Consider the following 14,372-nt stretch of genomic DNA (forward strand, 5'->3'; position numbering starts at 1 on the left):
CAAAATGCTGTTTAGGTAGACTGGTCATTATGTGAGAATCCATTAAAGAGATTGTAATGGTTTAATGGTTATAATGGGAATTGTATTGGTTATAATGAAAACTATAATGGTCTCATTAAAGTCTTTACTGGTAATGTGTTGGGTTCTATTGGTGGGATGTTATCTGGTTGATGGAAATCTAATCTCACAGGAATAAGGTCCAAAACACACTGCATGAGGAATTCCTGAATGGTTTTAATGGTAAACATCTGATTTATTTATATATACACAACCCTTCTTATGGCTTGATGTGTCTCAAAACATGAACTATCTATCTTAACAGGCAGCATTTTTTGGGCATTTTCGAGTCATGTGAGCTCAGGGCATTTGGGTGAACTCAAGTGACTCTGAAGGTGCCCATGACGCCCAAAAATGCTGCTACTGTAGGTAGGCAGCTCATTATAAGATAGTCACTGATCCCTGCTGAAATAAACACTACCTTCAGTTAAATTTGAATGGATATGATGCTTGTGATGGGACTTGTGTTGGTTTTAATGAAAACTGTAATGGTCTCTGTGGGTCTTTACTGGTAATGTGTTGGGTTCTGTTGGTGGGATGTTATCTGATTGATGGGAACTAATAAAACACCATTAAATCCTACTGGAATAAGGCCCAGTGGTTATAATGGTTTTATTGGCTGATATGGGTCATGCAAGTACGTGTAAAGGAAACCATAAAATTTTTAAGTGTTGCTTATATCGGAATTGTCTTCTGGATATTTATTATAATTTATGTGCAAATTTCTAGGCATTTTGGAAACTTTCCATCGTAATTACACAGGAATATATGGGATATGCGGCACATAAATGAAGAGAAGTCAAATATTGAGAAAGCTAATGTTTGTATGTAATACAATTTGTATAAATTACCCAAAGTTAACAAACAATTTCCTTAAGTTTGACTTAATATTTTCAAAATTCCCGAGCTTCAAAAATCTAGATGTTGGTTGTCTTAAAGGTGCCATAGAATGAAAAACTGTATTTAACTAGGCATAGATGAATAATAAGAGTTCTGTACATAATGACATATCGTGAGCCTCAAACACTTTTTCCTCCTTCTTATGTAAACCTTGTGCATGCAAATGATTGTTGGAAAACAGGCTAATCTCAACAGATTGTGATGTACACCCCAACATTTAAATTATTACAATGCTGTTACAATGCTAAATACAAAGTAATGACTGCTGAGTCAGCGCTACCTAACTCTTTCCGTTTTTTTTAAGTTGCCAGCCAGCGTCAGCGGTTTTTTGATTTTCACAAAAGTTTAATGCCTAGCGAAAACTTTTCTTCTTTATAATATAAACATACGATATATCAAATAAAAGAACAGAAAAAAGTTCCATCCTACCTTCATTTGTTTTCTTTTTATATGGGTAGGTTTCTTTAAAAATACCAAATTTTGAGCAAAAAGCTGAGATAATTGCGTTTTTGTGAAGGATTTTTGATAGAGATCAGATTCAGAGCGATCCTCAAAACATACCCGGAGTTTGAACTGTTTGAACTGCCACCTGGTGGACAATAGCGGAAATACAGATTGCCGGAAAAACTCGTCATTGGCAGGGAAGCGTTTTCTCTTAATTGATGAGTTAACTCGTCAATGGCGGGAAAAGAGTTAATGCTATATGCTAGCGTCCGGGATGAAGTTCTACTATTGACCAAACGTACATTAACAATCTCTAAATCTCTAAACAATTCAAAAACAGGCTCAAACATAAGGTCTGTTTACACACACACAGAGCTACTGAAAGGAGCTGCACTGTGAAACAGCCAATAAGAGCAGAGCTTAACATTATTATTCATGACCATCCAAATAAGGTAATAATACACCATTTCATTCTAAAGGAAAATCCTATGGTTGAAAATTAACATGTAAAACCATCTCTGGATAATTTTTGCACTTTATAAAGCCACATACCTTCTATGTTGATATCAGAAAAAAATAACATATTATTTCATTGCATTTTTGGCACCTTTAATAGATGCATAATAACGATTACAGTATTTAGATGTAACTTCTGCAACCGTTTAATAAATGTATGGTTGTGATGCCAATGATGTTACCGTCACAATAAACCTCACATAACACTCCTAAAGGAAATTTGCCTGAAATTTGTCCTTAGGCATTTCACTAGATAACAAAACAGAAAATAAATTTCAGTTGTGTCCCCCTCATGTATGCAGAGTCACCTTGGTGAGCTTACAATGGGGTTTCTGTGTAAAATTAGATTTACTGTTTCCTTGCAGTTAGGATTTCTCATGTATGTAGTACCCATATCAATGAGGCACAACATTTTCAGATTCAATGTGATGATCTTAATAATGCTCATCAGTGTTTTAAAGGTCAGTACTGTTGTTTAAATCATAATGTAAATCAACAGGGACATAGAGGAGTGTTACGGTAAAAGTGTTTCTTCTTGTTTGGTGGAGTGTGTGAAAGGTAACTAATGCTGAGTCAGAGATGATCTTTAGATATGATTATCTTTTATAATCATCATTATTGCTGCATTACCTAAATAGTCATAGAATAGTGTAAAGATTGTTTTGATAGGTCATCACATTTCTTAACATTGAAGCGTGTGATAATGATGAGGGTTAGTAATGTTAAATCAGTGATGATTAAAGTAACTTTAAATAAAATAGCCTAGTAATCTGCTGTGCCAACTTATTTCACATTAAAAAAAGGAAACAGCTTCACCAGGCTGACTTCATGTCGTCTCAAAAGTGGGCCGATTCGCACTTCTCTCCAGGGCGTTTGTGCCCTCTGGTAAACATTTGGGCTACTGCAGTTTGGTGTAACCCAAAACAAAGCCTGGTGTTACTGGGTGGGGTGGCAAACACTCACCAGCTTGTGGTTGCCAAGACACGGCTTCCTATTTCTCCTATGGTCTTCAAATACCTCATAAATAGAAGATCATCTGGCTACAGTACACAAATTATATCTTTTTATTGCATACAGAGTCTAATCCAGATTCTCGTCCCCAGCGTAACATGAAGCGCAATGGGAGTAGAGGTTGCGTGACCCGGAAGACGCGGTTTGGCTCTCGGGAGCGGGACTGGCTGAAAGGTGATGCTCAGCGAGGCTGCGTGTGTCTCTACGGGGCCTCGGAGCCCCAGCTTCCAGCGTCGGGACCCCAGACCACCTCTACCGCCCAGCCGGACCTGAAGCTGGTGCTCTGCTCCACCAACACCACCGTGGAGGAGCTGTGTGCTCAGAGAGATATTCAGGGTCTTTATCTCCAGCTGCATGGAGACCTCATCAGGTACCACACACAAAATGAAGGCATAAAGTCATTTTATTTTGTGAACAATTGCTTTAAAACAACCTGGGTCGTCTGACTATTAAAATGCAAATAATTTTTACACGGTTGTTATGTAAACTAAAGATAATTAACTATTTAAAACAATTTCCTCTTTTAATTAGAAATAAACTAACACAAGCAAAAAAAATTGTGTTCGTCAAACCATTTCATTTGCTTGGGAACTGATGCGGTGTAACATTTTAGAGAGTACTTTAAGGGTTTTAATACCGCTAACACCGGCCACGAGGAGCGATTTTATATCTTACATTTATGCATTTGGCAGACGCTTTTATCCAAAGTGACTTCCAGTGCATTTAAGGTATACATTGTAAGGTATACAACCTTTGCACTCCCAATACAATGCTTAACCAACTAAGCTATAGGAATACTAAAGGCAGGGTGCATGATCTCTGAAAGCCAATGTTGACATTTGAAATCACCTAAACAAACACTTCCCTACCCCAATAGAATCTGGACTTCTTTTGATAGACCCGCCCCACACATATTCAACCCAGGCAACGATGTCAGTTAGTAAACACGCCCATTACTGCCGATTGGTTACAAGTGTGTGTTGGTACTCGGGCCGACTCCCTTTTCACGCACCCTGCCTTTAAAGGAAAAGTCCATTTCTTAAAAGAAAAATCCAGATAATTTACTCACCACCATATCATCCAAAATGTTGATGTCTTTCTTTGTTCAGTCGAGAAGAAATTATGTTTTTTGAGGAAAACATTCAGGATTTTTCTCATTTTAATGGACTTTAATAGACACCAACAATTAACACTTAACTCAACACGAAACAGTTTTTTTCAACGGAGTTTCAAAGGACTATAAACAATCCCAAACGAGGCATAATGGTCTTATCTAGTGAAACGATTGTCATTTTTGACAAGAAAAATAAAAAATATACACTTTTATAGCACAACTTCTCGTTTAGGTCCGGTCCAGCGCGACCTAACGTAAATGCGTAGTGACGTAGGGAGGTCACGTGTTACATATATGAAACGCACATTTGCGGACCATTGTAAACAATAAACTGACACAAAGACATTAATTAGTATCAGTTGACATACAACAACGTAGGAACGGTCCTCTTTCAACACACTTGTAAACACTGGGGCGGAGTTTCGCATTCGTCCTGTGTGACCTTTGACGTCATGACGTATTGCGTGGGGTAACACTGACGTATCACGACCGGATCTGGACGAGAAGTTGTGGTTTAAAAGTGTATATTTGTTATTTTTCTTGTCAAAAATGACAATCGTTTTGCTAGATAAGACCCTTATGCCTCGTTTGGGATCGTTTATAGTCTTTTGAAACTCCGTTGAAAAAACTGCTAAGTGTTGAGTTAAGTGTTAATTGTTGGTGTCTATTAAAGTCTATTAAAATGAGAAAAATCCTGCAATGTTTTCCTCAAAAAACATAATTTCTTCTCGACTGAACAAAGAAAGACATCAACATTTTGGATGACATGGTAGTGAGTAAATTATCTGGATTTTTCTTTTAAGAAAATGGACTATTCCTTTAAGAGAAAGATGGCTAAACTTTGATCACTTGTGGCAGTGGGTTTGCTCGATGCAGATATGAACGAAAAACCTAATTTCAACAAGATGAATATTGGAATGATGTATGATATTCAAATGACCCCTACTGACTTACAACTTGTTTAGACCACCAGCAACTTTCTCCCTGTGTATTGCCCGTCTCTTTGAATGAGGCATTTCTAAATCCGGCTGTCATAAACAAATGAGTACCGTCTAGGGATGCACCGATACCACTTTTTTGGAATACGAGTACGAGTACTTGCATTTCAGTACTTGCCGATACCGATACCGAGTACTTAATAAAAAACATGATTTAATTTTACAGGTAACAGCTTTAGTCATATAATTTAACAAAAAAAACAAAGGACTAGTTTTCCAGTTTGTTGTAAACTCTGCCTCTTTGGACAACACAAGAGGCATTAACCCCTTACACGCAGCTCAAACATAGACATTTCTCAGACCGTGGTATCGATTCCAGGTATCGGGGGACTTTTAACGAGTACGAGTACTTTAGAAAATGTGGTATCGAGGCCGATACCAGTATCGGTGCATCACTAGTACCGTCCACTTCAGTAACTGACGAGAGAAGGATAACGTGAAGTCCAGTGCTTCGCTCCCATTGGTAGTCGCTCCTGAAAATTGCTCATCATTTGCTTAAAGTTAAAGGTCCCGTTTTTCTTGTGTTTTTGAAGCTTTCTCTTCGCCTGTCACTCTCCGCTGTATTATATCGCCTCTCCAAAAACTACCTACGTCATTTTTACCCTTTGTTCAATAAGTCGATATAGTCATAATTCTGACAGGACTAAGTGTGAGCCATGTGTGTTCCTCCTCTATGTGTGTGTTTGTCCCTAAAAGGCTCTTTTCAATCCAGCATCCATCGCTTGAAGTGTCTGTGGTGATTTCAAAGGTGTGCCTACCAATAAAAGAAAAGCAAGTCATGCTTTCCCCTCTCTCTGTCCTTCTGGGAATGACTGGGCTGTAGCCGAGATGGCTGAAATCACATTATTTCGCAGGAAGTAGTCCAGCTCTGAGCCGGGGAAAAGCCAGGCAGCTAAGCTGAATAAGCTCTGAGGAGTCGGCACATTAGTGCAGCTCACATGGACATCTAGTGATATTTGTGCATGGTGTTGCCCGCCTGTCTCTCTACCCCTGCTCTTGTTTATTTCAATTCAGGTAAGATGCAGTTAAATCCCAAATCATCTTTGTCAGCTACGCTCTGCATGAGCAAAGCTGTAAAAGCTCAGTTTGTTGAAGATTATTCGAGGAGCGAGGCCACCAACACTTGCGCTGGCTTTACATGAGGGCACGGCATGCTAACATGTAGGTCGGGCGGCTGAGTCGGGCTTCATGGATTGCAGTGTTCGCAGGCCTATCTGTTTCGAGGAGCCGCTAACAGGATTAGGATGCTGGAATGAGATGAGGATTTAATCAGGTGAAGTGCGAGATGGATGATTATGAGGTCGGACGGCTTTAATAAAACGCAAGATGCCTTCACGTCACAAAAGATTGTCGCTTCAGTCCGGCAGACGGATTGTTAAGTGAGTATTGTCGGATGTTATGAGCTCAGAAGCGCTTTAATGACTGCCGAAGTCTGGAGCTGGGCTTGATCTGATCCCTGTGGATTAGGATATATTTTCTGGCTTGCTTTCTTGGAGAAAACCAAATGCTGAGGGAGATATTTGTCAGGATGATGTGTCTGATCCTAAATTGAAACACCTGTGTTGTCATGCCTATTAAAAGCTGACATACTTGCACAGGGTCATGTGCGGGGCCAATCATATAAGCTTTGAAATGTAGAAGTTTTAGTTTTGCAAACACTAAAAAAAGTTATTTTTTACAAAAGTAATTTCAAACATTTAAAGAGCACCTACTGTCCAAGTCACGTTTTTACATTTCCTTTGGTGTGTAAGTGTGTATTAGTACATGTTAACGATATGCAAAAGGTACAAACCGCAAAGTAAATGATGACGCAACTTATCGTCTCCAATGTAAATCTCTTTTCTTGGACTACAACAAACACACAGATTGTAGGCAACAGTTTACTTTCTGGGATTGGTGATGTAGACAAGACCGACATTATCATAATTCCTCCCGCTTCGGTCTTACAGTCTGTAAGTTAACTCCGGTAACATTGCATCGCAGTGCGCAAGTCTTTCAAACATGGTAAGGAGCGTCACTTTTCGGGTTGACGTCAGAGGTATTCAGGCAAATCACAACGTACAGATTAGCTGGGCAGTCAGGAACACAGAGCCTTTCAAATCTGTGCGTTTCAGGAAGAGAGTAAAATATGGAGTGTACGGTATGTGGACAATAATCTGTTTTTAACCATAAACCACGTGAACACATTGTATTATACCAAATACACAAAATAAAGTTTTTTTAGCGAAGAAATAGGTGCACTTTAAATGATCTTTCAACGTGATTACGTAATATGTAAGGTCGCGCTGGTGCTTCACACGGCTAGTGCAAGATGAGAAGCTTTGGTTTAAAAGTACATATTTTTTGGGCGAAAATGACAATCGTTTGGCTCGATAAGATCCTTCCCTTACTGTGGGTTCACACCAGCTGTGTTTAAGGCATCAAATTTGCATCTTCCGCGTCTAGTTTGCCGATTGAACATTTTGAGTTTACTCGTTTCATGCGTGTGAAATTCTAGTCTTCGAGACATTCACGCAGAAATTTGTGTTATGGAAGGGGCTTCTGCAACTCCGCTTGCTCCCTGTAATCACGTCACTACTAGAGCAAGCTCCCGATTGGTTAACGCGGCATGTTTTTCCGCCGAAGTTCAAATTTTTCAGCTTGCGCATTTCCCGCGACAACGCTCAATTCATGCCAGCCGCGTGAATGAGGCGGAATCGCGTCTACTGCGCTCCGCTAAACGCCTCATTCGCGCCGCAAGACCTCCAGACGGTTAACGCGGCACGTTTTTCCGCCGAAGTTCACATTTTTCAGCTTGCGCATTTCCCGCGACAACACTCAATTCATGCCAGACGCGTGAATGAGGTGGAATCGCGTCTACTGCACTCCGCTAAACGCCTCATAAGAATTTCTTCTTAACTGAACAAAAAAATTAGACATAAACATCTTGGATGACAAGGGGGGTGAGTAATTAATCGTGATTTTTTTATAAAGGTGGAGTGTTCTTTTAAACATTCACTCTCATCTCAAATTAAAAGATTTTTAAGATCATAAGAAGCATTCAGTCAAGAATTTCCAAACTTTTTAATGTTACTTTATGTCTATAGTGTGTATAACTGGTTATTAATGTGACTCGTTCATTTCTAAGTATATATATATATATATATATATATATATATATATATATATATATATATATATATATTTAAAGAGTCTTTTCTCTTACTCTTTGTATAGGAGGTTGGACCCTTCTGAACGACCTCTTCAGATGGTTTATGACTACCTGACTGCTATGGGTTATGACGACCCACTTCGGGTCCAGCAGGAAGCGGCCAATTCGGATCTCAGCTGCATGATCCGCTTCTATAGTGGTGAGTTTTGCCTCTTCATGTCTTCATGCTGAATGTTGGCACTGCTATTGACCGCATCCAAATCCGACAATTCTCTGAACAATCTATCGGCTTTACTTTAAGTCCACCAGATCGGCGGTCTTGTTCCATATCTGCGTGAGGCGGTGCTTGTGGATTATTTCTGGATGCCATTTGCAGTGCGCTTGGGTGTAGTCTGCTATTACTGTAAGGGCACATTATAGCTGCCGCCCACTCTGCGCTTGTGCATTTTCGTATGCATCTCCTTTCCTATTCAGTCTTTGAAATGACAGCGTTGAATAATGGCTTTTCTAGTGTCAGGCAACAGTGTGTGTCAACATCAGCGTTGATGGGATTGTGTCTGTTTCCAGCTTTTTCTCTCGAGTCACACAAAGGATGCCAATTATGCCTTTGTTCCAGTAGGCCATCATATAGGAACCTTCTCTTGATGGCATGATTGGTTGTTTCGGTTTGCGGAGTTGCATTCAGAAAAGTCTCAACTATCTTTTTTGTTTCATTTGATAAAAGTAATGCGGTGGTACCATGTGGTGGTGCAATGACGGCATTGGGAGTAATACTGTGGTTGGTGCTTTAACAGTAAAAATGTATTGCTAGTATGATAACCTTAAGCAGAAATACCATGGTTTCAAGGTATTGCCATTGCAACAGTAGTGTGTTATTTTCAACAACTTTTCAACTGGACACAAAACCTTTTATTTTTAAGCAACATACCACATGTATGCCAGGTACAAATAAATAATTTACATTATAATATCTTTCAAAAATATATATATTAAATGTAAACATCAAATAAATTAAATGACTTAAAGGATTAGTCAATTTTCTTAAAAAAAAAAAATTCAGATAATTTACTCACTGCCATGTCATCTAAAATGTTGATGTCTTTCTTTGTTCAGTTGAGAAGAATTTTTTTTTTTTTTTTTTTTTAGGAAAACATTCCAGGATTTTCTCATTTTAATGGACTTTAATGGACCCCAACACTTATTAGTTTTAATGCAGTTTAAAATTGCAGTTCAAAGGACTCTAAACAATCTCAAACGAGGCATAAGGGTCTTATCTAGAATATCTAGTTATTTTGACAATAAAAATAAAAATATGCACTTTTAAACCACAACTTCTCGTCTTCCTCCGGTCCTGTGACGCGCCAGCGCGACCACCTAATTGCGCAATGCCGTGAAAAGGTCACGTGTTACATATATGAAACGCACATTTGCGGACCATTTTAAACAATAAACTGCCACAAAGACATTAATTAGTATCATTCGACATACAACAACGTCAGAACGGTCCTCTTTCTCCACAATTGTAAACACTGGGGCGTAGTTTTAGCTTGACGTGATGAAGAAGAGAAGTTGTGGTTTAAAAGTGCATATTTTTTCTCGCCAAAATGACAATCGTTTCGCTAGATAAGACCCTTATGCCTCGTTTGGGATTGTTTAGAGTCCTTTGAAACTGCAATTTTACACTGCATTATAACTGTTAAGTGTTGGGGTCCATTAAAATGAGAACAATCCTGGAATGTTTTTCTCAAAAAACATAATTTCTTCTCGACTGAACAAAGAAAGACATCACATTTTGGATGACATGGTGGTGAGTAAATTATCTGGATTTTTTTTTAAGAAAATGGACTAATCCTTTAAGGCATTAAGACCTGCAGTGTGTGAACCAAGCCTTTAAAACCTTGATATACCTTTATAATCAAATCCAGATTATTTTAGCTATACATCAACATGGTAATTTTACATTGCGAGTCCTCCCCATTGTCCTTCCCACAGTGAGCGTCAAATGCAAACAACAGTAACCTGCAGCCCCCCTCGGTCTAGGGCAGTAAGTAAATGCCTATATGTCAGGGCCGCACAGGGACGCAACATTTTTCATCCTCAGGTCCTGTCAGGGCCGTACCGGTGAGTTGCAGTCCCGCACGTCCGCCTGATATATAGCTTTGGAGACTGAACGAACGACCTGTATCCTTCTCATTTGTATTCTGCGACTCTGGGGACAGGTGAGACGTAGCAGAATAAAGTAAGGTGCCCTCAAACCTCCGAACACCCATCTCTGCATCTCAGAGGTGAGGGAGACGATCGATATGGGAGTGTTGTAATGGTGCTCAGTCACACTGTTGCATTGATTTCCTGATGCGAGCTATCGATTTGTCAATTGTTATTGTTTTACATTGCAGAGCTGCGTGTGTGGTGTAACAAAATGCATTGCTTTTGAAACAGGTCAGATGATACGGTGAACTCTTTCTGCTTTTATGTGAGTAAGTCAGACTTAATTTGGGATAATGACGCTGTTAGCGTGACTGCAGGCGGTTAATGCGCTTCTCATATCGAACACATTGTATGTGATCTTAAAGGGATAAAAAAAATGTCTTTTTTAAAAAGACCAAAATGTATGTTGAACAGTATGTTATAGCAAATTAAACTGTGAATATAAAATAAACGTATTTAGATTTGTATAGATAGCAGACAGAAAATCGGAGAAGATGTTGAAAGGAGTTTAAATTCGCAGTCTCATGAAGGTTTTAATATGTTAATTGTATCTCTTTTCTTAGGATGGGCCATTAAATCTGTGTAATTGTCTTTATTATTGGTTTTAAATGGTATGTTAATGTTAGCGTTATGTTTGTGTTGGTCTGCCATCATTGAGCTCATCTCCATTATGTCATGTATTATTTTAGTGAAGCAAGTCATTATGCAATCATTTCAATTTAATTGTCAATAAAGCAGAATGTGTTTTTTGCGATAATGTTGTATTATGGGATCTAGGTTGATTTCCGCAAGGCATGGGGTTATTGATTATTTTTAAAGTTGCTAATATGGTGATGTGAATGGAAATGTGATTTGTTTTATAGTAGTGCTTTTATTAACACTGATTTAAGTGTTGTGTGTATTAATGTTGTAGGATAATAAAATGAAAATGTGTATTAAACTTGTGTAATGGAGGCCAGCTAGTGTGTAAGAGCTGTGCTTTGAGTAAGCCTTCCAAACCTCAAGAGGTCCTCTAGCTAGAAACGCTAAATACGGTGACATTTAGCGTCCTTGTGAGAGCGTCTGTCTCCCATGCCGGACTGATTGCCGGTTTGAATCCCACTTGGGATGGGTGTGAGTAGGGCCGGTTAGGGTGGTGCCATGACCCGGATGGGATTTTTGAGGTTCGGAGGGTGGGTGTAAAGGAGGCCAGTTCATTCAACTTAAAAAGTTACTTCAATTGGCAACACATCATTTTTTTTACATTTTCACCTAAAGTGAAACTAAAGTGAATAAACTTACATTTTTTAGGTGTTACCAATCGAAGTAACTTTTCCAACTTTTCACTTTTTACAGGGCAGTGTGTGTGTGAGGGTTGCATTTGAATAAACCTCGATACACAACCTCAAAAGGTCCTCTAGCTAGAACACTAAATACCGTGGCCTTAAGAGTCCTTGTGAGAGCGTCCAATTCCCATGCCGGACTGATTGCCGGTTTGAATCCCACTTGGGATGGGTGTGAGTAGGGACGGTTATAGTGGTGCCATGACCCGGATGGGATTTTTGAGGTTTGGAGGGTGGGTGTATCGGATGACCGAACTGGCGGTTCAACTTAAAACGTTACTTCAAATGGTAACACACAAAATTTTTAACCTAAAGTGAATAAACTTACATTTTTTAGGTGTTACCAATCAAAGTAACTTTTTTTTGGGGGGGGGGGGTCTTCAAATAGGGCCCCCGTTACACATGCCTGAGTCAGTGCTATTTTGATCCACCTGCGCAGTGAATGGAGAAACATAAATGCCACATTTGAGGAATATCTAGCTTTAGGAATGGTGTTTGTTGGATGGTGGTTTCTGTTTTCGGTGCACTCAGTTTAAGTAGCCTTAGAAATGCCTTGATAGAACGAGAGAGAAAAGAGATGGAGAGATGGAGAAAGAGAGAGACTTCAGGCTGAAGGTTTATTTTGCTGCTCAGGCTATAGGAGTTTTGGCTCTCGTTTTGGTAATTTATAAAAACAAATACAAAAATGAACTCAGTACAGGGTGTATGATGATGAAGAAATCATAGATATGTATATAAAGGCTAGATGGCTCAAGGCGGAGTCAGCTGTGTCGTCATTTGGTGGCCATCTTAGGTCAGTGCTGCCATAGTGCTGCTCCCTGCTGCTGTGGACGGAAGGTGAGTGACATACGCCAACTAAAATGCTCGTAACTTGCTGAATTCTTGACGGATTTACAAACGGTTTGGTTTTTTACAAACGTTATTAACGTGGCTATAATTCTGTATGCTTTAACATGTTTCATGAAATTTTTATTTATTTTTAGTATACGTATTCAGTGTCATAGGTACATCTTTGACGTTTATAACAAACCAATCCGTTTGAAAATTGGTAAAAAATTAAGCAAGTTATGGTCATTTAAAAGTACCTGCATCATTAAAACTCAATGCTACGAGTGAGCGAGCGCCCTGTCCTAAGATGGCCGCCAAAATGCGGACGTTCCACTAAATTGGCCATCAGCGCGGACGAGCCATCTAGCCTTTATATACATATCTATGGAAGAAATACTGACGCATGCTTTTTGACATAGCTCATGTTTTTCATCTTACTTACTTTCGTTTCTAATGATTTAGGTTTAAGAAAACAACCGTGTGTTTGGAGAAGAAATAAGAAAATAAATTTGTTTGGAGAAATTTGGAGTTTGGAGTAGCGTTTTAATAATATGGCCTATATGGTTATACCCATTACCATTTGTATGTGGGCATGTTAATATTGTTGTTGATATTAAAGGAAAAGCTCACCCAAATATGAATATTGTGAAAGTTCATAATTTACTCAGCCTTATGCCATCCCACATGTACGGTATATGGCTTATTTCTGTGGTTGAACATAAATTAATAATTTTAAAAGATATACAGTACTGTGCAAAAGCCAAAAGGCCACCATCACCAGCTTTGTTGTTTTAGCAAAGTTTTAATGTCCATATTTTTCACTCTTTTTATTAAGATACAAACAGAAAATACAGGAAATATGTACACAAAATTAAAAACAAAACAATTTTCAGAACTAGATCTTCTGGCATCAGTCAGTATTTAGTGTGACCTCTCTTGGCACGAAACACATCTTGAGCTTTTTTGAGGAGACTAAAGTCCTGAAGTCATTCGATTAGAATTAGAAATTAGGATTTAATCCTGCAGCTGCCTGCTATTGCTCAAGCAGAAGGGCAGTTTACCCTAAATACTTGACACTTAAGCTTATACTTGTATACTGTTTTTAATACTACATACACATTTCCTTTATTTTCTGGTTGTATTCTAATAAAGAGAATGAGAAATAATTATAAATGATCACTATACAATTGCAAAAACAAAAAATAGTAGCAAGGTGGCATAAGACTTTTGCACATTACTGTATATCTTACTGGAATTATTTGGATTACTTTACTTTAAAAATGGATGTATGTGCTTTTTGGCGCTTTGGCATGTTGGCCCCTTATATGAAGATAACATTACAGTGTTTTATTATAAAATTATTAAATTGTGTTTAACAGAAGAAACAAAGTCATGTATATCTTCTTGGATGTCATGAGGTTCATTGAATTGAGAAAATTCAGTAATGCTTTACAATAAGGTTGTATTTGTTAGAAGTTACACTGCAAAAAATGACTTTCTTAGTAAATTTGTATTGTTCTTAAATCAAGATGTATTTTCTTGATGAGTAAAATGACCTAAGCAAATAAGTCTTGTTTTTAGAAAAAAATATCATGCTTAAAACAAGCAAACAAATCTGTGGTAAAACAACAAAAATGTGGTAAATTTGTCTTGAATTTAAGAAAAAGTTTAAGATTTTTTTATGCACAAATTCACTTAAATTTGATATTTTTTGTCTAAAAACTTAGTTATTTTCAAGGTCATTTTTTCTCACCAAGAAAAAGAAGAATTTTTTGATATTTGTACTTAAAATAAGGCAAAAATACTAAGTAAGAAAGTAATTT

At 38.2% G+C, this 14,372-nt stretch overlaps 1 protein-coding gene across 1 annotated transcript in view; it reads left to right on the forward strand.

The window, feature by feature from the left end:
* The window catches only part of phlpp2 (PH domain and leucine rich repeat protein phosphatase 2), a 69,191-nt gene that overhangs the window by 554 nt on the left and 54,265 nt on the right, over positions 1-14,372 (forward strand). Inside the window, exons 2-3 of the mRNA XM_065288883.1 lie at positions 3,021-3,298; positions 8,257-8,390. Of these exons, the coding sequence (XP_065144955.1) occupies positions 3,021-3,298; positions 8,257-8,390 (412 nt within the window). The remainder of the gene's footprint in view (positions 1-3,020; positions 3,299-8,256; positions 8,391-14,372) is intronic.

Source organism: Paramisgurnus dabryanus, chromosome 2, assembly GCF_030506205.2.
Source record: "Paramisgurnus dabryanus chromosome 2, PD_genome_1.1, whole genome shotgun sequence".
In the NCBI taxonomy this organism is placed as follows: Eukaryota; Metazoa; Chordata; class Actinopteri; order Cypriniformes; family Cobitidae; genus Paramisgurnus; species Paramisgurnus dabryanus.